The sequence below is a fragment of the Rhinoraja longicauda genome, chromosome 38, assembly GCF_053455715.1.
Source record: "Rhinoraja longicauda isolate Sanriku21f chromosome 38, sRhiLon1.1, whole genome shotgun sequence".
Taxonomy (NCBI): Eukaryota; Metazoa; Chordata; class Chondrichthyes; order Rajiformes; family Arhynchobatidae; genus Rhinoraja; species Rhinoraja longicauda.
The window spans coordinates 407396-433474 of NC_135990.1; the positions used below are offsets into that span (position 1 = coordinate 407396).

General features: G+C 43.1%; 1 protein-coding gene across 2 annotated transcripts in view; it reads left to right on the top strand.

Annotated features, from left to right (window-relative positions):
• The window catches only part of lrrc49 (leucine rich repeat containing 49), a 33276-nt gene extending 7197 nt beyond the window's left edge, over positions 1-26079 (top strand). For both annotated transcript variants that reach the window (XM_078430002.1, XM_078430003.1), the window contains 13 exons: positions 1711-1914; positions 3810-3876; positions 6164-6307; positions 12881-12942; positions 15038-15185; positions 16270-16353; positions 17220-17395; positions 18477-18566; positions 19539-19776; positions 19957-20142; positions 20698-20807; positions 21487-21637; positions 24111-26079. In XM_078430002.1, coding sequence (XP_078286128.1) covers positions 1711-1914; positions 3810-3876; positions 6164-6307; positions 12881-12942; positions 15038-15185; positions 16270-16353; positions 17220-17395; positions 18477-18566; positions 19539-19776; positions 19957-20142; positions 20698-20807; positions 21487-21637; positions 24111-24305 — 1855 coding nt within the window. In that variant the 3' untranslated portion in view covers positions 24306-26079. The remainder of the gene's footprint in view (positions 1-1710; positions 1915-3809; positions 3877-6163; positions 6308-12880; positions 12943-15037; positions 15186-16269; positions 16354-17219; positions 17396-18476; positions 18567-19538; positions 19777-19956; positions 20143-20697; positions 20808-21486; positions 21638-24110) is intronic.

The window sequence follows — 26079 nt, forward strand, 5'->3', positions numbered from 1 at the left end:
AATGAAGTCAAGTCAAGTCAAGTCAATTTTATTTGTATAGCACATTTAAAAACAACCCACGTTGACCAAAGTGCTGTACATCAGTTCAGGTACTAAGAACGAACATACAATGGCACACAAACATAACAGCACATACATAAACAATTCACAGTGCCCCCTCAGAGGTCCTCAAACGCTAGGGAGTAGAAATAGGTTTTGAGCCTGGACTTAAAGGAGTCGATGGAGGGGGCAGTTCTGATGGGGAGAGGGATGCTGTTCCACAGTCTAGGAGCTGCAACCGCAAAAGCGCGGTCACCCCTGAGAAGCCTAGACCGCGGGATAGTCAGTAGCCCCAAGTCGGCCGACCTAAGGGACCTGGAGATAGAGTGGTGGGTTAGAAGATTTTTGATATGGGGGGGGGGGAGCAAGCCCATTTAGGGCTTTGTATGTGAATAGGAGGAGCTTGAAGTTGATTCTGTACTGTACTGGGAGCCAATGGAGAGAGGGTAGAATCGGTACGGGTACCCGTCAGGAGTCTCGCTGTGGCGTTTTGGACCAATTGCAGGCGGGATAGGGATGATTGGGTGATCCCAGTGTGTAGGGAGTTGCAGTAGTCTAGGCAGGAGGAAATGAATGCGTGGATGATTTTTTCAATGTCGGCAAATTGGAGGAATGGTTTGATTTTAGCTATGGTACGAAGCTGGAAGAAGCTGGCCTTTACCACAGCATTGACTTGTTTGTCAAACTTTAATGCAGAGTCAAATATCACGCCAAAGTTTTTGACATGCGGTTTGACAAGGGAGGATAGGCTTCCAAGGCTGCCTGTTATCGTTTTGATGGAGTCGGGGGGGGGGGGGGGGGGGGGTGAATAGGATGACCTCAGACTTGCTCTCGTTTAGTTGAAGGAAGTTCTGTGCCATCCAACATTTTATGTCCTCAAGGCAGTGCATGAGGCTGATTAAATTTGACTGGTTGTTGGGTTTCAGGGGGAGATAAAGCTGTGTGTCATCCGCATAGCAGTCAAAAGAAATGCCGTGTCTTTGAATGATTTGGCCGAGGGGGAGCATGTACAGAGAGAAGAGAATGGGGCCTAGGATGGAGCCTTATGGAACCCCGCAGGAGAGGCGAAATGAAGAAAAGTGAATTAGTAGACAATTCAAAAACAGCATTTGTATTGAGAGGAGTGGAATAAATCTTCCCTGAGCTGCATCAGAATAATGACTGAATCCCAAGTCTGACAGGTTTTCGGTGAGGTGTCCACATTACAATGGAACTACAATGAATTAAGAAATTACACCATTGTTCCCTTGGAACTACAGTGGGTAAACACAATAAATGTATTTTACATGGGTTACAAACTAACTGTTTTCAACTCTCCCAATATGCACTGTTTTTGAATAAACCATCACAAAATCTAAGCTCTGAACCCTTAGCTCCCATATCATTGACAACATGTAAATTAATCCTTTCACCCAAGCCTTAAATGCAAACAGTTTATGCCCTGGAAAATGCTCCGTGGTATTTGTGTTGTGGATTACACTTGTGATCGGGCATGTTCTGCAGCAAATACCTCAGCTATCTTACAGATTTAAATTTGAAGTTTTAAAATTTGTTTTTAATACCCAGCTTTTGTTGAAATGGAGTTTATTCTACTATGCAAAACTTTACTTGCTGAATATCTAAGACTCATTACTTTCCATCAACAATGTTATATTTTTAATTATTAATCAGGCGAAATCTAACGGTCTGTCCAATACTGGAGGGTGAGCATCAACTTCGCTTGTTGAATTTCCAGCACAACCTCATCACTCAGATCCAGCACATTTCCAACCTGCGGCGCCTTATCTTCTTGGACTTGTACAACAATCAGATCGAGGAAATCTCGGGTCTTTCTTCTCTGAAGTCACTCCGTGTGCTTATGTTGGGCAAGAACAGGTACAAAATCCTTGTTCGTGTATTCAGGCAGTAGATTGCTTTCTCATTTGATGAAATAATTGATTCAGCAACTTTTCCCAAATTTGTTTGATCTCTCTATGACTCCAGCCAATTGAAAATTTCTTCCAATGCCTATTGAGTTCACTATTACTTCAGATTCTTAATGCCACATTTGGTGATATGATTCTTGATGTAAGGACCAGTTATTCTCATTGTTTGGATCAAGATTGGAATGAGGTGTCTTTTGTTGCGTTTTAGAGACACAAGAAACTGCAGATGCAAAGCAGGAAACAAAGTGCTGAGGGACTCAGCGGGTCAGGCAGCATTTGTGGACCGACAGTATTTTGAGTCGGGACACTTCTTCAGACTGATGGAGTAGGGGGGAGAAAGGTGGAAATGAGAGGTGAAGTAAAGCCTGGCAAGTGATAGATGGATACTAGTGGGGGGCTGATTGACAGATGTGTGGGGTAAATCACAAAGGGTAGAGGTGAAAAGGAAGCAAAAAGACTTTTGTTGTAATAATCATCAATCTTCAGTCCATTTGAACACACTTCCCCCAATACCAGGAACTTTCACGCAATAGTCTTTTTTTTTAGTTTACGTTAGTTTAGAGATACAGCGTGGAAACAGGTCCTTCGGCCCACCAAGTCCGCGCCGGCCAGCGATCCCCGCGCACTAATACTATCCTACACACACTAGGGACAATTTACAATTATACCAATCCAATTAACCCACATACTTGTACGTCTTTGGAGTGTGGGAGGAAACCGAAGATCTCGGAGAAAACCCACGCGGTCACGGGGAAAACGTACAAACTCCATAAAGACAGCACCCGTAGTCGGGATCGAACCCGAGTCTCCGGCGCTGTAAGTGCTGTAAGGCAGCAACTCTACTGTGCCACCTCTAATGGGCTCTTTGTCAGACGTCTCCTAGGAATCCAAGTACACCACATTTGCAGGTTCCCTTCTATCAACTCTGTTACATTCTCAAATTACTCAAGTTAAATATGATTTACTTTTTAAAATACTTTGTTGACTTTAGCCCTATTAGCTTTTCCATTACCTTGTCCCTCATGATAGTGAGTGTTATGAGTTCTTCCCTTTAGTAACAAACCAGGTTAGCGTGAAGGCAGTCAGATATCTTTGCAATAGTTTGGGGAGTCCTGTGCCATGAAGCCTGATACAAAGTATTCTCGTTTCCATCAGGCAAGAGGTACAAATGCCTGAAGTCTCACAGCAGCAGCTTCAGCAACTGCCAATTCCCTGCAACTATTGAATTCTTCAACTGATCTGCACAACTCTAATCCTATCTCAGTTACGGAACATTTCTGACTATCTCTAGAACTGCAATAGACTCGATTTCTAATCACGTTCTGCACTGATGTCTTGATTTTTTACATAATCTTTCTCTTTTCACTACCTTGTGGGGTTAGTGTGATTTATGTATAATTTATGATGACGTCTCTGTGCCTGTGATGCTGCAGCAAGATCTTGCATTGTACCTGTACCTCACCCTACTTGTGCAAATGACAATAAACTCAATTTGATTTGATTTAACATCTGCCATTTCTTTCTTTCCTGTTATTAATCCCACGTTTTGACATCTGGATATCCTGCACTTACCCTTGTTACCTTCTGGCCTGGAATGTTTTGCCTCGACTGGAGGTTACTTTGTCTCCACTGTTAACTCTGGTAAATCCTCTTGGGGCTCCAACATAATCAGCCAATGATCCATCAGTCTGTTCACATTCTGTCTCCAGACACAAATGCCTATTTAGACTTGGGAATGACCAAAGGGTGGACCGGAGCAAGAAAAGTCAAATACGATGGGCTTCCTAAAGAAGGAGGTGTTCTTTACCAGAGCAGGTGGTAAATGCATGTTTTGTTACTTCGCAGGATCAAGAATATCTCCAACCTGGAGAATCTGACTGATCTCGATGTGCTGGATCTTCATGCAAACCAGGTTTGATAACGTTACAACTAACACACCAGGCACAGAATTTGTCATAATTCAAATATTCAACCGATTTGATCAGTTTTATACTAAAAACAAATCATTTGTCAGGTTGATTGTGTGATATTACTAGTTTTTAGTGTTTGGAATAATTGTTAAAGGTTTCTGTGTTGTGCCAGCAACCGACAGTTGTGTTCTGACACTTTAATGTCACTGATCATCTGTTTTCTGGAAACTCTTCAGATAACCCTGTCAAATAAACGGCTTGTAATGTTTGCTGCCCAAGGTACCTGGTAAAGTGAGCACATTTTTCCCAAATTGAGCATCTAAAAAAATGTCAGTATGTCCCTATTTTAATGTTAATTTGCTCCAGGATATCAGTACTCCTGAACCACTAGCTTCCACGTCCTTCTCCACAGTAAATACAGCTGAGAAGTATTCATTCCTTTTCTGTGGTTCCCGACACACATTACTATACTGATCCTTATGGAGACTTACTTCCAGCCCAGCTACCCCTTTGTTTTTAATATACTTACAGGTTTTGTTTTGGGATTCTCCTTTATATTGTCTGCCAAGAACATCTCATTCCCCTTTATCACCTTCCTAATTCCTTCATCTTAGGCGGTTGTGCATGCAAATGGAGGAGTCCCAGACCTGGTGGAAACTTACACAGGGGAATGCTAACATCACCATCAATAGGGCAGAGGAGGTAGAATGGAGTTGTAAAGGAATTTTGAAAAGAGAAATAAGAAAAATCCACATTTGTTCATCAGTTTATGCAGGGGGACATATTTGTAAAATCACAATGGAACAAATGAAAGGTGAGAGTTCTATTACACACAATAATTGGGACTTGAACATCTAATCAGGAGTAATGGGAGGGAGAGAAGTCAAATTCACAACAGGTACTACAAATAATCGATATTTGGCAGAGGTCAGGGCACATAGAATTAACATGACAGCAACAACTTGAAGTAACACAAGGAAGACCTATTTTTTAAAAAGCAAGTTGCTATCACGTATAATAATACACTGCTGTGACAGTAGAGTGGGGGTGAGGTTGTGGTATTCAGAAGGAAGCTGATGAGATGTTATGAGGAAAGGATTTGGAGGGAGTTGTGAGGAGAGGGCAGGATAGTGGGACCAGCTGGATTTTTAAATCAAGCCAGTACTGTCTCAGTGGCCTGAATGGTCTGCTTAATGTTGTAACTGTTCTGTGTTATTGTTATAACCTTAAGGGGTAAAATGCCTTTGTTTGTATTCTGCTTCTATTGCCGTCTGTTTCATCTCACTGTGGATATCTTGGCACATTGTTGTGAAGTGGAAACATAAGCTGTGAAAAAGAGTGAAGCAAAGTTCATTGGGCCACTGCCCAGATGCTTGCACTTTCTGAGCAATGTCTCCCTGTACTTTTCCAATTGACTGCTTCTCAGTGTTGTAGCTGTCACCTGAACAGGTAGAGGATAATGACTGTCACTGACTGAAGCTATCGTTACCCATTCAAGTCTGATCTACTGATCAGAAAACCTGGCCTGCAGGATGAGGCTTTCATTCATCCATTGCACATCACATGAATTACTTGTACTGGACAGGGCGTCTGCTGATTTGTATGTTACAAATCAACCTCTTCCCACCCCTCCATTACCTGATTACTGGAACCTGCTATTTGGTGTTTTCATTGGATACATCTGCAGTTCTCACAAGTTTCCTACTCTCCCAAAAAGTTCCCTTTCCAAAACTGATATATAAATGAATAGGTCAAACCTGGAATTTGAGAAAACCAAGCTACAATATGTCAGGCGCCTCCAGGCTTGTCAATCTATAATGACTTGAGATGTAGCAAGACAGATTACAAGCTTATTGTATTATATAATGTGAATGTATGTAAACAGTCGGCAAAGATTTGTCTCTACCATTGTCTCTGCCCTCATTAGCACATCCAGTTTTGCCTTCAATTAATACTTTGAACACTTGTTAATAATTAGTGGAAGGGAAGTTGTATGTCCTGTTGCTGAGAATCAGAGGCCACCAGCCAGTTAGAACAATCCCAGAGTAATAATCAGAGAGAGAGCGATGTGTCTGAATAAAGACTCTGGGCAGTCCATCTGTGCGCACTATTTCAGTACGGTCAACTCATTTGCATAACTTTTCCATAAGACTCTGAGTTCTACTTTAGGTTTGGAGAAGAGCAATAATTATTTAAGAAATAATGTTTTCCTTATGCTGATGTCTTTACTTGTTAATGTTTTCATTATTATTTGCCAACTGTGAGTATTCAAACTATATTTATTGATAGATTTCGAGGATAGAAAACATTAACCATCTGACCGAACTCCGAGTGCTAAATCTCGCAGGGAACCTCATTGTTCATGCTGAAAATATGAACGGTCTTGACTCACTAACAGAACTCAATCTCCGACGTAACCACATAGAATCTGTGGTAAGTGTTATACATGGCCCATTCACTGAGCTGATTGATGATACTTGTTCATTGTGTTTAATGACCTCGCTGTAAAAGATCGTGTTTTGTGATTTTCTTTCATTGATGTTTTTTTCCATGAAGATAAGGTTTCAGTTCCAGCATATTTAGTTTATCCATTGGTAAACCTAGCCCCCTCCTGCTGCTTCCCTGCTGCTAAGTGTTCATGTTGTTGGAATATTATCTTTATCACGTCAGAGACACCAATTATGTTGCTATCCACCTTCGCTGTGATTAGTTTCATGGATGGGTTCCTGCCGTCGGCTTATTCGACATGCCTCACCTGTTATCGTTCGCAATCTTTGTCCTCCCTATTAAACAAGTTGATTTTTTCAACCAGTCACGTGCCTGACCATCCGACCATATCTGCTTTGCCACTGAAACCAGAGCAGCTGTACCAGTGTGCACTCCTCAGAAGGTGTCAGGAGCCTGGGTCTCTGGCGTGGAAGTGGAAGTGTAATGGGGATTGATGTGAGGGGTGAGATGAGTAAGGAATTGAAAGTATTGTATATGAATGCGCGAAGTATAAGAAGTAAAGTAGATGAGCTTGAGGCTCAGTTAGAGGTTGGTAGATATAACATTGTGGGGATTACAGATACGTGGCTGCAGGAGGATCGGGCCTGGGAACTTAATATTCAGGGTTATACATCCGGACAGGCAGGTAGGCAGAGGCGGTGGGGTAGCTCTGCTGGTGATAGATGAAATTCAGTCCCTTGCGAGGGAAGACATAGGGACTGATGAGGTAGAGTCACTGTGGATTGAGTTGAGGAATTGTAAAGGCAAGAAGACACTGATTGGTGTTATCTACAGACCCCCAAATAGTAGCCCAGATGTAGGGTGTAAGATGCAGCAGGAGTTAAAACTGGCATGTAAGAAAGGTGATGCCACTATGGTGATGGGGGATTTCAATATGCAGGTAGACTGGGAAAATTAGGTTGGTTCTGGACCCCAAGAAAGAGAGTTTGTAGAGTGCCTCCGAGATGGATTCTTGGAGCAGCTTGTAATGGAGCCTACCAGAGAAAAGGCAATTCTGGATTTAGTGTTGTCCAATGAACCAGATTTGATGAGAACTCGAGGTAAAGGAACCGCTTGAAGGTAGCGATCATAATATGATTAGTTTTAAACTGCAATTTGAGAAGGAGAAGATTAAATCGGAAGTGTCAGTGTTGCAGTTGAACAAAGGGGACTATGAAGGCATGAGAGAGGAGCTGGCCAAGGTAGACTGGAAAGGGATCCTAGCAGGAATGACGGTGGAACAGCAACGGCAGGAATTTCGGGGCATAATCCGGAAGACACAGGATCATTTCATTCCAAAAAGGAAGAAAGATTCTAAGGGGAGTAGGAGGCAACCGTGGCTGACAAGGAAAGTTAGGGATGGAATAAAACTAAAAGAAAAGATGTATAACACAGCAAAGAGTAGCTGGAAGCCAGAGGATTGGGAAACATTCATAGGACAACAGAAGGTAACAAAACGGGCAATACGGGCTGAAAAGATGAAGTATGAGGGGAAGCTGGCCAAGAATATAAAGAAGGACAGTAAAAGCTTCTTTAGATATGTTAAGAGAAAAAGAGTAGCAGAGTCAAATGTGGGTCCCTTGAAGGTAGACATGGGTGAAATTATTATGGGTAACAAGGAAATGGCGGAAAAGTTGAACAGGTACTTCGGATCTGTCTTCACTAAGGAAGACACAAACAATCTCCCAGATGTACTGGAGGACAGAGGATCTAGGGGGGGTAGAGGAACTGAAAGAAATTTTCATTAGGCGAGAAATAGTATTGGGTAGACTAACGGGACTGAAGGATGATAAATCCCCTGGGCCTGATGGTCTGCATCCCAGGGTCCTCAGGGAGGTGGCTCTAGAAATAGTGGACGCATTGGTGATCATTTTCCAATGTTCAATAGATTCAGGATCAGTTCCTGTGGATTGGAGGATAGCTAATGTCATCCCACTTTTCAAGAAAGGAGCGAGAGAGAAAACAGGGAATTACAGACCAGTTAGCCTGACTTCGGTGGTGGGAAAGATACTGGAGTCAATTATTAAAGAGGTAATAACGGTGCATTTGGATAGCAGTAAAAGGATGTCCAAGTCAGCATGGATTTATGAAAGGAAAATCATGCTTGACTAATCTTCTGGAATTTTTTGAGGATGTGACAAGTAAAATGGATGAAGGGAAGACAGTAGGTGTAGTGTATCTAGAGTTTTAGAAAGCCTTTGATAAGGTCCCTTACGGGAGATTGGTGACTAAAATTAGAGCACATGGTATTGGGAGTAGGGTGTTGACATGGATAGAGAATTGGTTGGCAGACAGGAAGCAAAGAGTAGGAGTAAACGGGTCCTTTTCAGAATGGCAGGCAGTGGCGAGTGGAGTGCCGCAAGGCTCGGTGTTGGGGCCGCAACTGTTTACCATATATATTAATGATTTGGAAGAGGGAATTAGAAGCAACACTAGCAAGTTTGCGGATGACACAAAGCTGGGTGGCAGTGTGAACTGCGAAGAGGATGTTAGGAGGTTGCAGGGTGACCTGGACAGGTTGAGTGAGTGGGCAGATGCGTGGCAGATGCAGTATAATATAGATAAATGTGAGGTTATCCACTTTGGCGACAAAAACAAGGAGGCAGATTATTTTCTCAATGGAGTTAGGTTAGGTAAGGGGGAGGTGCAGTGAGACCTGGGTGTCCTCGTACACCAGTCACTGAAAGTTGGCGTGCAGGTACAGCAGGCAGTGAAGAAAGCTAATGGAATGTTGGCCTTCATAACAAGAGGATTTCAGTATAGGAGTAAAGAGGTTCTTCTGCAGTTGTATAGGGCCCTGGTAAGACCACATCTGGAGTATTGTTTACAGTTTTTAGTCTCATTATTTGAGGAAGGACATCCTTGTAATTGAGGCAGTGCAGCGTAGGTTCACGAGATTGATCCCTGGGATGGCGGGACTGTCATATGAGGAAAGATTGAAAAGACTAGGCTTGTATTCACTGGAGTTTAGAAGGATGAGAGGGAATCTTATAGAAACATATAAAATTATAAAAGGACTGGACACGCAGGACGCAGGAATTTTTTTCCCAATGTTGGGCGAGTCCAGAATCAGAGGACACAGTCTTAGAATAAAGGGGAGGCCATTTAAAACTGAGGTGAGAAAAAACTTTTTCACCCAGAGAGTTGTGAATTTGTGGAATTCTCTGCCACAGAGGGCAGTGGAAGCCAAATCACTGGATGGATTTAAGAGAGTGTTAGATAGAGCTCTAGGGGCTAGTGGAATCGAGGGATATGGGGAGAAGGCAGGCACAGGTTATTGATTGGGGACGATCAGCCATGATGACAATGAATGGCGGTGCTGGCTTGAAGGGCCGAATGGCCTCCTGCACCTATTTTCTATGTCTATGTTTTTGTTTTTACATCGTAGGAAAAACGGTAGTTAGTTGCTGGTGTTGGTTACATTGAACAATATTCATGAGCTCTCTCTCCAACCCATTAATGAGCACCACGGTTTGCTTTGGACATCGCTGTGGCACAGCTGGTGGTCGTAGCTCCAGTCCTGCTTCTCTCTGACCATGGGGGTTTTCTCTGGGTGCACCAGGTTTCTCCCACACCCCATCGGCATAATTACTCCGATAAACTGGCAGTTTTCTTGTGTGAGCACGTCCAGAATTACAGGTAATGGTCGCCAAGTTCCTGTCACTGGTACTCTGCTTCCCTGCTGAGTGTGTTCCTTCAGTCTTTATAAGGGCAATCAACAAAGAATCAGTCATTCCTAAAGTTCAAATTTTATAAATTATTCTCTCTGTAAAAACCACGGAAAATGTTAAGTCTCATGAATGAACCAGCACGCTTGTAGGGTGTGGAGAATAAACCTAACATTCACCTGGTGCTTAATGAGCCTGGAGACATGGAACTGCAGGTGCTTGTTTACAAAAGAAGACAGAGTTCTGGAGTAACTCAGCGGGTCAGGCAGCATCTCTGGAGAACATGGATAGGTGACGTTTCACAGAGTGCTGGTGTAATAGTGGGTCAGGCAGCATCTCAGGAGAACATGGATAGACCTCCTTATCTGCCTGTACACCTGCAAATTATGCTCTCATTTGGCCACCAAACCTCCTTTGATTCTGTTGCCACTTAACTGCATGGAGAGGTGATTTACAGAAGCTCATAAACCTCCAATGCATTTAGGATATGGGAGGATGAAACATGGGGTGAATACAAACTTCCCACAGAGTAATGTGTAATGAATGCAAGGTACATATTTAAAGCAAACTGAAACCCCTCATTTATTCATTGGCTGAAGCATTAATCATGACTGCTGAATAAAGATTTGCTCACGCTTCATAATTCAGACTGCTGATCTTGAAAAGGAAGCCTTATGAATGTTAGCAGTTCACAAAATAAATGTTAGAATAGTGGAAGGATGAACAGTATGCAGCGGATACATACTGTGCAAACAAATTATCCAGGCATCAGTAAGGAATCTCTAATATTATGCCCTTCCTTTTCCCAGACTTCAGTCTCCCTGCCCCAGCTTTGCTGACATGGTGACACGTGATCATACAAGAAACTGCCGGTGCTGGAATCTTGAGCAGAAAACAAAATGCTGGAGGAACTCAGTGGGTCAGGCAGCATTTGGGATTATGACTCTTCAGCGTGAAGAAGAGTCCTGACCTGAAATGTTGCCTGTCCATCCCCTCCACAGATGCTGCCTGAACTGCTGAGTTCATCCACCACTTTGTTTTTAGTGGTGGACATGAGATAGGAGAAATGGTTTACACAAACTTGAAATAGCAGTGATATTTGCCTGGGAAGTGATCCAAACATGAGTTTATCCAGATTAGCCTTGGGATGAAAGATTAACCAAAATTCTTTCTTTAAAGGAAATCACTGTCTTTGCAGCTGCAGCATAAGTGCAGCTTCCGTACGCTATGCTCCTCACTCAAGACTTGACTGAAAGTATGAATGACTGGGTGATATCACAGACACCACCTTTCATCAAAAAATCACTAGATAATGCAGATAATATTAAATGAAAATATTAAACAACTGCAGATATTGCAAATCTGAAACAAACCAGAACACACTACGAAACTTGGCATGTCAGGCAGCGTTTGTGGAAAGAGAAATAGTCCATGTTTCAGGTCTACAACTCTTCATCAGAACATAGAACCGTACCACACAGGAAAGGACCCTTGGCCCACAATGTCCGGTCAACCATGATGCCAACAACAACTCTTATCTACCTGCACATGATCCACATGTCTCCATTACCTGCATGCCCATATGCCTGTCTGAAATGCCACTATGTTATCTGCCTACATCACCATGCTTGGCAGTGTGTTCCCCGCACCCACCGCTCTGTGTAGAAACAAAACTTGCCCCACGCATCTGCTTTAAAGTTTGTCCCTCTTACCTTAAAGCCATGCCCTCTAGTCCTTGACATTTCCATCTCCCCTCAAGCACTGACGTTCCCGAGAAAACAATCCAAGTTTGTCTGATCTCGCCTTATTGTTAATAACCCCTAATCCAGGCAGCATTTTGCCAAACCTCATGCACCCTCTTCAAAGCCTCCACATCCTTTCTGTAATGGAGCGACCAGAACTGCAAACAATACTCCAAATGCGGTTTAACCAAGTCCCATAAAACTGCAATATAAAGGAACTGCAGATGCTGGTTTATACCAAAGATAAACACAAAATACTGGAGTAACTGAGCGGGTCAGGCAGCTTCTCTGAAGAAAATGGATAGGTGACGGATGGTGGGTGGAGACTGCTAATGGAAGGTGATAATCAGGAAGGCAAAGGCTGCCACTGCTGGATTTGGGTCAGTAAGGAAGATGACAATGGGAACTATGAGGGGAGAGATGAGCCACCATATCCACGGTTGCCTCCATTTGCAGCTTTTCCAAGTGTTGGGCCAGTTCTGCCTCGTGCTGTCTCGCATCACACGGTGAACCCAAAGCATCAGGGTTACACTCGCAGAAATCTCCATTTTGTTCTCTTCTTCACAGAGTTTATTCGGTGAGGCTTTGAGTACGTACAGTAGTTCTTACTTTCTCTGTTTACTGTTAGATGACCGGTATATTTTAGCCCATTTGGTGGCAGGTCCAGAATATTTGCATATCACAAGTGAAAAATCGTGACTGAACAGCTCCACGAATGTGACCGATTAATAAAAGGATAAAAAATAACTTGTTTTAGTAGTCGTTTGGGGAACAGCCAAACTCTAAGGACATGCTGAGCAGAGTGAGAGTGGCAGGTTGGAGAGCCAGTCAGTGATGCTGTGCAGTGACTGGGCAGGCTCCTGCAACACTCACTGAGGCAGCAGCTTGGCCCTGCCAGTGGCTGCAGCAGCAGCAGCATCTGAATGACAAATTCACCTGTTTATCTGTCTGCTCTCCTGCAATGTTTGCCCATAACCAGGGGCTCAGCAGCTGTGAGCAAAACCTTTTGACGAGGCTGCAGAAAATGGAGCTGCAAGAATGCTTGTGAAGGCCGCTGCGATGTTGTGCACTGTATTGCTGACAACTCCCTCTCTATCTTTCCTTCACAGAGAGATGCAGACACTTTACCTCATCTCCAAAGATTTTTCCTCAGCTTCAACAACATATCCAGGTACGAGCTGCAACCTTTTATTATTAACAAGAAATGCTGGCAGTTCCTGAATGCCTGGATGCTCACTGTGTTAAAGGCCAGAGCCTACGCTTACTCGTAGTTGCAGAATAATTACAGAGGCATTTAATGTATTCACCTTTGTGTTTGCTGCATTTTAGGTAATTAGTTTTTATGTTAACCTGAGACAAATTGAATAAAGCCAGTGATTTTATTTTCTGGCTTGGTTTTATTTCAGCACATTACTGACTCATGTATTAGGCTGCATTTTTAAGTCTGAGCCTGATTGCTGCAGCCATTTAACAGTGATTCAGTGAAGGGCATCCACAGCCAGCAAGCTCTGCACGTTCTGTCACAAGTTTAATTATATACTACCTAATTTTCAACATTATTTTGTCTCGATAGTAAATAGTGATACAGCTTTTGCACTGTTTAAAAAAATATGTAAATGTTTATTAATTGGAATGTGTGCAAATCAGATGGAGTTTATTATTCTGCAGAATATATTCAAAATCACTGTTGTAAGGTATAGATATTCTTGATAAATCAACAAATTAGCATGAGCTGAAAAAAACTATTTTTTTCTGAATGTTTTGCAAAAACAAATGAAATTGTGAGTGCATGCACTGATATTAATACAGTAAAATGGCATCATAATGTTAAGGTTCCTTGCACCCAAAACAACCAGAAAAAAAACCAAGAAAAAAATTAAGAGACTTTGGTTCCCAGTCACTGCCATCTCATATTTTATAATTTTACTTCACAGACAGTCTGTCTGTGATCAATACAATTACTAAATCCATTACCTGTTTGTGAAGAAACCTCAGGGAAGGCTCTGGACAAAGTTTACAAAGTCAGCAAAACTGAGGCGAGAAATTGATTCACATCAAGAAATTTCAATTTACTAACACTTATGTTAGTATTGAACAAAAACAGTTTAAACGTCAAAGCTGAGGGAAAATGTACAAAAATATATATATTATGACTGTGTTAGAAAAAATAGCTGCTCTGCCTTTATCAGTGTCATCTCTTAAAAAGGCAGTCGAACTAGTAGATATGATTTCCACACTAAAAGCCTCGCTGACTATTCCTAATCAGGCCCTGTCTTTCCAAATGTATGTCAATCCTGTCCCTTAAATCTGTGGTTCCAAATTACTTTTCTGCCAAGGGAACAGGTTCATTTGTGTTCGCTCTGACTAGGCCTCAGCTCCTATCGAACCTCCTCTCAGTTCCATCCCTTCCTTTAGCAGTTTCTCTTCACAATTATAAGGTTTCAACATTGGCAGCATCCTTGTACACCTCCGCTGCACCCTTCTTGCGATGTTTTGTCTGCAGTCCTTGACAGTTGTCTAACTATGACTTAAATAATGTGTAGGAAGGAACTGCAGATATTGGTTTAAACCAAAGATAGACACAAAATGCTGGAGTAACTCAGTGGGACAGGTAGCATCTCTGGATAGAAGGAATGGGTGATGTTTCGGGTCGAGACCCTTCTTCAGGCCTGTCCCGCTGAGTAACTCCAGCATTTTATGACTTAAATAATGTTTGTGTGATTCAATTATCACCTCCCTGCACTTGTGTTCAACATCGGGCGGTCCCATACGTCTGCTTAGCTTCTTATCCAACTTTACATTGCCCTACTTGGAACTGCAGAGAGCAATTTCACCAGATGGAATCACATCTTCTCGAGCTCAGTTAAAATTGGGCAGTGAATGCAGTGACATTCATATCTTGAGAATTAATATGCAAACATTTGATCTTTGCACATTTTCATATACCTGTGGGCAGCAGCACTACCTGTTGTTTTAATGGACACTGTATCTGGTCCCACTGCAGGATACTGATACTATTTCGGAAGTGAAAGATACTAGTTGTGAGAAGTGATTAGATTAAATTAATGCAACAGAGATCGTTACCATAAAACGTCAGGATGAGAGTCTGTGATATAGTTAGCAAAACAGAGAATCCATCTTCGGTCATTTATGTTTAAGATCTGCAGAGATGGTTGTATCCATTAGTTATTTCTTCTTTTGTAATTTTATTCAATACAGTAGTCCTTTCATTAACCTCTTTAATGAAATGTTTTCATAAAACGCAGGTTTGAGAACATCGCTTGTCTGGCAGACTCTTCATCGCTCTCAGAGGTCACCCTGGATGGCAATCCCATAGCTCAGGAGTCATGGTACAAGCAAACACTTCTACGACACATGGTGCAGCTTCGACAGTTGGACATGAAGAAAATCACAGTGAGTCTCCAGGGCTGCCCGTGCTGGTGGGATGTGTGTCGTAACGTCCAGCTCTGCCACTGCCCACCAGCCCAGCTACAGCGATAGAATGCTCTCTAGTACTGATCCACTGGTTCACCTCGTTGAGTAATATTTTTGAGACTGGGATTTACTGGTTGAACTGGGGATTAGAAAGATGATTGAAATGGAATTCGAAAACCAGCTGTGACATTGATAGAAATACAGAATAGCAACCAGTGGTACATGACAGACTCCAGGACTGTGGTGCATTGGAGTTTAATTTGATTAGGGAGGTTTAGATTTCCAGATGACTGGGAATATTTCTAGGGATGTTGGGGGAGTTAGGGGAGTCCAGAACCAGGGGCCACAGTTTAAGAATAAGGGGTAGGCCATTTAGAACAGAGATGAGGAAAAACTTTTTTAGTCAGAGAATTGTGAATCTGTGGAATTCTCTGCATCAGAGGGCAGTGGAGGCCAATTCTCTGAATACATTCAAGAGAGAGCTAGATAGAGCTCTTAAGGATAGCGGAGTCAGGGGGTATGGGGAGAAAGCAGGAACGGGGTACTGATTGAGAATGATCAGCCATGATCACATTGAATGGCGGTGCTGGCTCGAAGGGCCGAATGGCCTACTCCTGCACCTATTGTCTATTGTCTATTGTCTATTGACCTGTGTAAGCTGAACCAGAAAGAGACAACATCCTCACAGGGAGGTTTGCTGGTACTGTTGGGAACAAGTCTGCATGTAATTTGGCAGTGAATGGGACATAGACCAGATATACAGTCTGGGGGAGGTACAGTCAAATATAGGACAGCAAATCAGCCCAGTAAAAGCACAGGCATGGGTACGATCAGCCACTTGGGAATGTGAGACTAAATGGAAGTTATTTTAAAGAAAGAATCTGTCGGTTAACTCATGGGAAGGTGATACTGTTGCTGTTACCAAGGAGAACATTGCACGGAACAGAATCATCGGGCGTGATGGGAGGGTTGGGGAGTAATGGTGGGATGTAAAAAATGGTATTTTAAGGAATCTATTAAGTGTTCAATAGAGAGGCAATTCACACGTTTGATTTCTTCGCAGGAAGAGGAGAGGCGAATGGCATCGGTCATGGCCAGGAAAGAGGACGACAAGAAACGTGAAATCCACAAGCAGGCAATCTTGAAGGTGACGGCTCACAGCTAGAGCATTGGTTTCATATTCATTGCAAAAAGAATCCAATAGTTAATAATTGAAAACCAAATGTGAAATAAAACAGAACATAGAGACATAGGAACATAAAAAATAGGGCCAGCACCGCCATTCATTGTGATCATGGCTGATCATCCCTAATCAATACCCTGTGCCTGCCTTCTCCCCAAATCCCTTGATTCCACTAGCCCCCAGAGCTCTATCTAACTCTCTTTTAAATTCATCCAGTGAATTGGCCTCCACTGCCTTCTGTGGCAGAGAATTCCACAAATTCACAACTCTCTGGGTGAAAAAGGTTCTTCTCAAAGTTTTATATGGCCTCCCCTTTATTCTTAGACTCTATCCCCATGTTCACATTCAGTGGCATTAATGGAAAGAGAAACAATGTAGGTTGCAGTCAGCCAGGAAGTTTCAGTCTGAGCTATTACACAGCCACAAAGTCACTAAATATAATCAAATTGAATTATTGTGCAGTATATTTAAAACATTTTTGGGTTCACAGCCGCAACCTAAGGAGTAAAAAGTTAGTAAAAAATATATCTTTTAAAACAACACAAATGGATAATTTATCGAAGTCAATCTCAAATTTTATTTAATGTGGTTTTACTGAAAGAAATAATGCTCGGTCCTGGTCTGCCACCACCTTCCTATCTCCTTACAACCTGCCTGAAGGACCACTGTAACCTTCCCTTTCCTTATCTCACCAACCACTCCCCACCCCACCGCTCCACTCAGATGGGTTTTCATCTCGTGCAATGCTTTCAGATTTTGCTTTAGTGCTTTGTCATTCATTAATTATCTGGCTTAAACTGGAAGCCCTAACAGTCTGCTCCCGGTCACAGGAGAAGCGCCGCTTGGCTATCAGTAATGCTGCCAGACAGTGGGAGATGCAGCAAACCTTCACCACAGACAAGGAGGCACAGCAAGCTTACTCTGTGTGCACGGCCAGTAACAGCAGTATTCACAAGCCCTGCCACCTCACCCAGACTGGGCAGGAACTGTGGCCCCGAGAATCAAGGTACTTGTAATGAGAATATTTGACCGCGTCACCTGGAGGGGAAGGATCTTAATTGTGGAAATCACGAAATGGAATCAGTTTGGATGGAGCTAAGAAATAGTAAGTTGGGAGTTGGCCTCAGAAATGGTCGTACAGGCACAGCATCAATCAGCAAACCAGCGATCCAACAGGCAATGAATAGTGAAAGTTAATGTGGACCCGTTAGAATCTGATTCAGATGCAATTATACTGTGAATTGGGGAAATTCTGAGAAATTAAAAAAATAGTTTGTGTCTTTCCATTGAAGGAGACCCAGATACATTTATAGAAAGACTGGAGAACTCTAGGTCCAGCGAGAATGAAGAGCTCAAAGAAATTAGCGTCAGTAGCAAGACTGTTGGGGGTTTAATGAGGGTGAAAGGAAGAAAGAAATGAGTAAGAGCTGAGGACCTATGTTGTGGAGATTGTGGATGCAGTGCTTGTCTTCCAGCATTTCATGGAGTTGGGAAGGATTGGCAGTCCACGGACACTGACTGCTCCACCATTAGTGGACGGGCTGGTCTGTGTGATGGACTGGCTGCATTCACAACTTTGCAATTACTTGGCAGAGCAGCTGCCAAACCAAACCGCCTTGCATCTGGTAAGATGCTTTCTATGGTGCATCTGTAGAAGTTGGTAAGATCATGGCTGAATTTCCTTGGCTTTCTAATTAAGGGTTGAGGTTCAATGAGGGAATGTGGAGAGAGGTTGAACCTGAACCAAGGGCAGTTCTGCTCTTTCTCCATCCCACATGTAACATTTGCTCAGTTTTCTCTCTCCAGTTGCACAGGTTGACCTGCTTGTGCACACCCCACAGTGCAGCTTTTATGTGCCGTTGTTAGTATTCTCTCTCTCACTCACTCTCTCTGCAACTTCAATCAAACTTCTTGTATTTCTTTCCCAGTTTCGCTGAAAGGTCTTTGAAATGAAGTATTCTCTCGGCTTCCCTTTCCACAGATGCTGCCTGGCCTGCTGACTAGAATTTCAAAATGTAATTATATATTTACCTTTATTAATATATATATGTGTTTAATGTGCTGGATTGTATGTTGTCTCTCAACAGCCAACAGAGTCCTAAAGGCAGCAGTAGGAAGGAAAGAGCAGAGAGCAACAAGCACGAACTCACCAAACCCGAAAAACCCCAATACATCAGGTAATATCTATTTGAGAATGAAAATTACCATCTTCTGATTGTGTGCTGGATAAAGTAGTGTTACGTCACTCACCTCCCTCTGCAAAGGCATTGTTAGTGCTGTCCGATAACTCTTCATTTATGATGCCCATTGACCAGAATGCAACACTTGATTACATTCTGTCTTGATGTCCAAGGCAGTCACTTTCACCTCACCTCTTTTGTCCCTGTTTGGACATGTCTGTGATGAGACCCATGTGTGTGATGGAAGGAATGCTCTGCCTCAGTCTGTCCACCTGCCTGCCTCATCAGGCAACTGTGCCCAGTCTATGTGAGAGTCTGCAGGCCCCGTATTGACCTCATCAGCCACCCCAGAACCAACAGAACCAGAGTGGAAGCAGGGTACCCTTGATCCTGAGGCACTGCTTTAGTAATCAGTGCTTGCCAACGCTGTCAGCACTGTGCTCTTGTTTGACAGTAGATTGGTTGGGCAGTAGTTAACCAGGTTGCATTTGTACTGTGTGAGGATCCAAAATTAGGTGGATTAATAATTTACGAGGAGGACAGAGAGAGCCAGTGGAAGGATAGGGAAGGATGTGACCGGAGAAGGAGTTGGCTGAGGCACCAGAATGTGGGGCCCCCGCACCTGTTTCTTTATGAACAGTAAATGTCAGGGCAGTTTTGCAGGACATTGGGCAAATGCCAGTGTTGTAACTCCACTGAAGCTGCACCCATCTTCTGTCTTCCATTGGCATGCTGTCTGGTCCCATAGTCATTAACGTATTGAGTGCTCTGCGCTGATTCCTGATGTCAAACGCAGTGAGGCGGATTGGCTGCAGACTGGCAGACGTTACTTAATAAGCATCAGTGATGATGCAGAAACCTTAGATGCTAAAGTCTGTGATCTTATAAAAGTAGCACTTCCACAGTTTAGAGATAAAGTCGTGTGATAAAAGTCAAGGTGACCATGGGTGTTTTGTGTGTGTTGTGCAGGTCACCTGATGGGATGCTGGCCTCTGGATTGCAGGGACTGTCCATTGCAGAGTCCCACCTGGCTGAGCTGGAGAGAGATACGCTGCACTTGTACGGCCTGGGTGCCCTGGAGTCCCTGGAGCGCAGCGGGGGTGTGCAGTCCGCAGCCGCCGTCACCACTGTCTCCTTCATGTTTATCGACTTCGATGAGATTATTCCCATGTTGCCACGTTTAAGGATTAAATTCCCAAATATTGTGGTAAGATTTTTTGGGAGACAGAGATGTGAGGATAGGATAACTAAGAGGGTGACTGAGATTTGGTTGCAGAAATTTTCATTTTAACACTGACTCTGCATTGTTGACGCTTGTCAGTGATCTTGATGAGAAACTGGGTCTGGAGATTTGACTCGGAACACCTCTCGTGTCATTTGTTTGCAGCACTTCAAGTTCCAGGACACGAACCTACACAAACTGCAGCAGTTCAACGCGCTGGCACAGGGCCGCCGGCTGGACCAGCTCACTGTCAGTCCTCAGGGCAACCCTGTGGTGAGCTTCAGTCTCTGGAAGTACTACGTCCTCTTCAGGCTCAGTCACTTTGGTCTCCAGAAAATAAATGGGGCAGAGGTAAGCATGTCAGACAATATAGGACCCCAACATCATGGCCCCCCAACCCTATCGGCCCCAATATTGTAAGCTGACCTCTTGTATCACACCTTCCTGATAGAAAATATCTCCTCGACAAATTCACCAGTTCCCTTATGCATATCTCAGTTGCATTTACATTAGGTAGTAGAAACAAGGAATTGCAGATGCTGGTGTACAAAAAAAAGACACAAAATGTTGGAGTAAGTCAGCGGGTCAGACATTATCCCTGGAGAACATGGATCGGTGATGTTCTGGAACTGAAGCAAGTTCCCAACCCGAAACATCACCTATCCATGTTCTGCAGAGATGCTGCCTGACCCGCTGAGCTTTTCCAGACTTTGTATCTTTTTTTTTCATTTACATTAATCCCATCACAGATCATTAGACATCAGTCTTGGCTTTTACTGCTTTCATATTTTCCTCTTGTGACTGGATATATCTTCAGTGATATCTTGTTCCATTTTGAAAGTGTTTGTTGACCTAGACTTTAAATCCTCAGGTTAAAGCACATTGTTTGTTTTGTAATTGTCACAGGTAACTCCCATGGATGTAGTGATGGGTGAGCGACTCTTTGGGATTTTAGCTCGTGTGGCTGCTTCACATCTCCCCCAACCTCGCCTACTTTCATTACTCGGCGAAATCAAGTACGAATTCATTTTACTGATAGTTCAGTTAAACACCAGGTTTTTGTGCCATAAAGGTGGTTATTGCTATTTGTAAAGGTGTTCAGAAATATGCTGCAAGTAATCTATGTTTACTTCCCCCCAAGTGTTTAATGAAGCATTGTAGAAGGAGCTATTCTGTAAGAATTAGCCAAGGTTTTGTGGAAAGCGTGGAAACAGGTCTTTCGGCCCTCCGAGTCCACACCAACCATTGATCATCTGATCCATCCTCCGGTTCCCATATACAATAGCATCGAGAGTAATCCAGAGTTTCAGCAGGAGGGACACTTGTTTTTATTTTAGGGGAGATTTCCAGCATCTGCTCATGTATCAGTGACTTGCTGCTTTCATTGCTGAGTTTAAAGGCTGACAGTATTTCAACCACATGTTTCATGCTTAGACATCAGTGATGCTATTGAGTGCTTTTTGATTATGTGCATTAATGTGAAACGTGGTAACTTGCTAACATCGCAAATTACAAAAGGCCCATCTTCCCCCCCCCCGCACTTCAGAGAGTGCAGCCACGTGCTTTCTACTTCACCTGCCAGAACGTCTGTGGCCTCTCCAGACAAGGTGCTGTGAGACAAATTCTGCAGAGACAGGTCTACGGTGCAAAACCCAAGGAAAGGAAGTCCTCCAATTGTACCATTTATCTTGTCAGAAAGAAGCAACTGATTTTCATACTGGAGGGGAAGGGGAAGAAAGCTGGGATGACAATGGACGAGTGCAAAGACATAAAGCTTGGGGGCGAGAGTATTGGCCGTGCCATCCTGAACTACTCCAACAGAGACGCCACCTCCGAACAATTCAAGGTAAATGCTGACAGGCCAGAGCGGTTCTGTTGCCTTTTGCTGGAGCTCGCCAAGTGTGTTACTTAGTTATTGTGCTGCAGGGAGAATCGTAGTGAAACCAACATACAGACGTTTGGTCTTGATCTCATCCCTCAAGTCCCTACTTCCCCAGTAATTAATCTGTAACAACCCAGAGCCAACCAGCTCTGATAGTTCACCACCAGGCACAGGTTGAAGTGGTGCTGACAGAGTAATGGACAGGATCTCTGATAGTTCACCACCAGGCACAGGTTGAAGTGGTGCTGACAGAGTAATGGACAGGGTATAATCCTGAACTATGCTGTGCAGTGATTAGTGAAAACCTTTGTACTTCTGCGCATCAACAGCTTTCAATTTCTCAACCTTGAGAAAGTACAGTAGCTTAATTTTTAATCCAAATAGACAACTCCATTCTCTTCCAGATTATATTCCTCCGTGCATCCCTCTTGACTGTTTCCTCAGCCTTCTATTCCTCCAGAGTCATTTGCATTCCTTCTAATAGTTCACTGCCTCCCTGCTTTGTTTCATCAGAAACCTAGATTTTCAGAAAGCCTTTGATAAAGTGCCACATGGGTGGCTGCTACGGAAGATGAGAGCCCATGGTATTAAATGGCAGATACTAGCATGGATGGCAGGTTGGCTGGAAGGCAGAAGGCAAAGAGTGGCATTAAAGGGGGCTTTTTCTGGTTGGCTGCCAGTGACTAACGGAGTTCTTCAGGGGTCGGTGCCGGGGCCACTACTCTTCACATTGTATATTAGTGACTTGGACAAGTTTGCGGATGATACGAAAATAGGTGGAGAGGCAGGTAGTGTAGAGAAAGCAGGGACCCTGCAGAAGGACTTGGATAGGTTGGGAGAGTGGGCAGAGAAGTGGCAGATCTAATATAGTGTAGCAAAGTGTGGAGTCATGCATTTAGGTAGTAGGAATAACGGCGTAGATTATTTTCTAAATGAGGAGAGAATCCAGAAATCGGAGGTGCAAAGGGATTTGGGAGTGCTGGTGCAGGATTCCCAAATAGTGAATCTACAAGTTGAATCGGTAGTAAAGAAAGCAAATGCAATGCTAGCATTTATTTTGAGAGGGCTTGTATACAAAAACAGGGATGTGATGCTGGGGCTCTATAAGGTGCTGGTCACAGGGGTGTGTGTAATGCTGAGGCTCTATAAGGCGCTGGTCACAGGGGTGTGTGTAATGCTGAGGCTCTATAAGACGCTGGTCACAGGGGTGTGTGTAATGCTGAGGCTCTATAAGACGCTGGTCACAGGGGTGTGTGTAATGCTGAGGCTCTATAAGACGCTGGTCACAGGGGTGTGTGTAATGCTGTGGCTCTATAAGGCGCTGGTCAGGCCGAATTTGGAATATTGTGAGCAATTTTGGGCACCATATGTGAGGAAGGATGTGCTGGCTCTGGAGAGGGTCCAGAGGATGTGCTGGCTCTGGAGAGGGTCCAGAGGATGTGCTGGTTCTGGAGAGGGTCCAGAGGTGGTTTACAAGAATGATCCCAGGAATGAGTAGGTTATCATATGATGAGCGTTTGACGGCACTGGGCCTATATTCGGTATTCGAAACGTACAGAATAGTGAAAGGCTTGGATAGAGTGGATGTGGAGAGGATGTTTTCACTAGTGGGAGAGTCTAGTACTAGAGGTCATAGCCTCAGAATTAAAGAATGTTCTTTTAGGAAGATGAGAAGGAATTTCTTTAGTCAAAGGGTGGTGAATCTGTGGAATTCTTTGCCACAGAAGGCTATGGAGGCAAAGTAAGTAAATATATTTAAGGCAAAAATAGATTCTTGATTAGTAAGACTGTCAGATGTTATGGGGGAGAAGGCAGGAGAATGGGGTTAGGAGGGAGAGATAGATCAGCCATGATTCAATAGCGAGTAGACATGATGGGCCAAATGGCCTAATTCTACTATCACTTATGATCAACAAACTTGGACATATTGCACTTGACTCTCATCTACATTGTTGATATAGATTGTGGAAATTGCTTCACATGATTCTGTTGTGTCCCATCAGATTAATGTGGGACATCGCTAGTCACCATCTCCCATTCCAACAATGACCCATTTCATCCCATGGTTTGCTTTCTGTTCCTGAACCAATCTGCAATCCATGCCTTTTGAAAGCTTTCTGAAAGATCGAATACATCACATCAATTAGATCAATGACCATAAATCATTTGTGTAAATTTACAGCATTTTATTGTGATTTTCAAATACTGAACTCCAAACCTGATTAGAATCTGGTGGTAAAGATGCAATCGTTCTATCAGTGATAAAGACAGACAATGATGATAATATTTAGCAAGTTATGGTACTTTCCTGGAGAGAGACACAGACGATGTTTCAGATCAAGAACATAAAACTTGGATTGTCCAGTTGAAAGGACAATATTTAGCTGCACAAGTTTCATTTAATAAACCTTTACCTATTTTCTTTATTTACCATTAGGAAACTAAGACATTTTGCCAAATGTATGTCCAGAGACTGGTTAAAGATGCAGCTCTTATTGATGTTAAAAATGAATCCCTGCACAAGCTCTGGCCACAGATCTTCATTGAACTTGTGCGAGACTGTGTCATGCAGATGAGCAATAAGAACTCCCACATGAAACTGTGCCTGAGGAACATCATGCAACGGAAATGAGGAGCAAGCACATTCACGTTCAGCATTGGCCATCCTCTATCCTGGGAGAGCTCACAGCACCTCAATCACATCGCCATTTACAAACCCACAGGAGCTTTCCTTCAGCATTTGGACTTCATTGCATCAAGTATTGCCAAATACCTGAAGAAACCTGCAGTGGGAAACTGAAATCACACTGGGGAAGGAAGTCAAAGCCATTGTTATACCAGTCTTCCCGTTTGAATGCAGGTAGCAGAACAGTCCGTCTTGTTAGGCCTCTACTGGGAAGGGCACTGCTTCGGTTACCTGCTGATTCTATCTCTGCTGAGTTTAGACCAAAACGTGTATTAACTGAATGTTTTCCCCGCTCATAACATTAGGATGATGTAACTTGTGAGCAGAGTTACAACTTGTGAAGTCCAGCTCATTGTTTACTCATTTTATTAACAATCCAGAAATGTGACTGCATAGGACCTGCTGGTTTCATGTAAGGTATTACATCACAGCAGTTCAATAGTAAATTTTAGTATCAGTAGGAGCATTTCTTGTCTGAATTTGAACTGGGCGATGCTTGAAAATGGAACTAAAAATGGCCTGTCAGCAGCGTGTTGTTGAATGATGGACCAGGCCTTTCTCAGGGTCACTGTGGAACGCTGATGGTAGTCGGCCCATTTCAGGTTTGCACACCTGTGTGTGTGCACGGTGGGCCCGCGGCTTCACTTGGCCACCAATTTCACCACTCGTGGCACCCGGATTTCAGCAGCAATTGTGTTCCATAATCTTTGTGCCATCTGGCAGGTGTCAATATTATTATTTCTTGACTGAAGATTTTACAGTGTAATTTAATGGATGCAGTTTTTGAGTTTATCTTGCCACTGCAGGGATAGGAGCAAATATTATGCACAGCTTTGATGATATTTGATGTTTTAAAAGCTGATATCAACTTTCATTGTGGACACACAGGCTGTAGGTATTCAACTCTGGTCAGTTTGGCTGCTCTGTACCTCAACACCATCTATCTGCCTTTGCTCCGTCATCTATATCATTTTTCAACAAAAATCTAACAGTCTCGGCAGAATTGTGCCTGAGAACAGACTGTTAATTAAAATATTATCCAATGATGTGTTCACTAAAATAGTCAGCTCACTATGTCAAGTGTTCAATGCCAAGAATGTGCCATTGTTTACTGCATTAAATCTCCCATCATGAACCTGATTTGAGGCAGTTCACCAACGGGGTTGGAGCCAAGGCAGCAGGTACAATGATGATAGATGATGAATGTGGATTCATTGTGAAGTTGTGTGCCAAGTGTGTGCTACATCAGGTGTGCATTGGATCTGCTCACCCAGTAGGCATTTGATCACGCTGCATGCTTGTGGACAAGATTCACATTTACTTGTTGGATTTTCTGTCTTCTCCATAAAATGACAAATTTGAGTAAAACCCTGTGAGATTTAAAAAAGATTATTATTAATTTCTCGCTTGAAAAGTTAACGTACTTTGCTTGGAGTTGTTCAGTTCTGTTGGGGATCTGCACTAGGGTTTCCCACTTCAATGGTGCATGAGATGGGAACCCACCTCTGGTTTATTGACTACATTTCATCATTTCAGTAATTAATCATTTTCAATTTAAATTTAATCATTTATCAGGCTGATGTCAATAATTAATTATTGAGTTTAACTACTCTAATTTATGTGATGATTAATTGCTGCAATACAATGATTTTCAGTTCACTTGATGGGTGGTACACTGCTTATTCCTCAATGAGTTGATTTTTACTCATTGCTGGTTGTA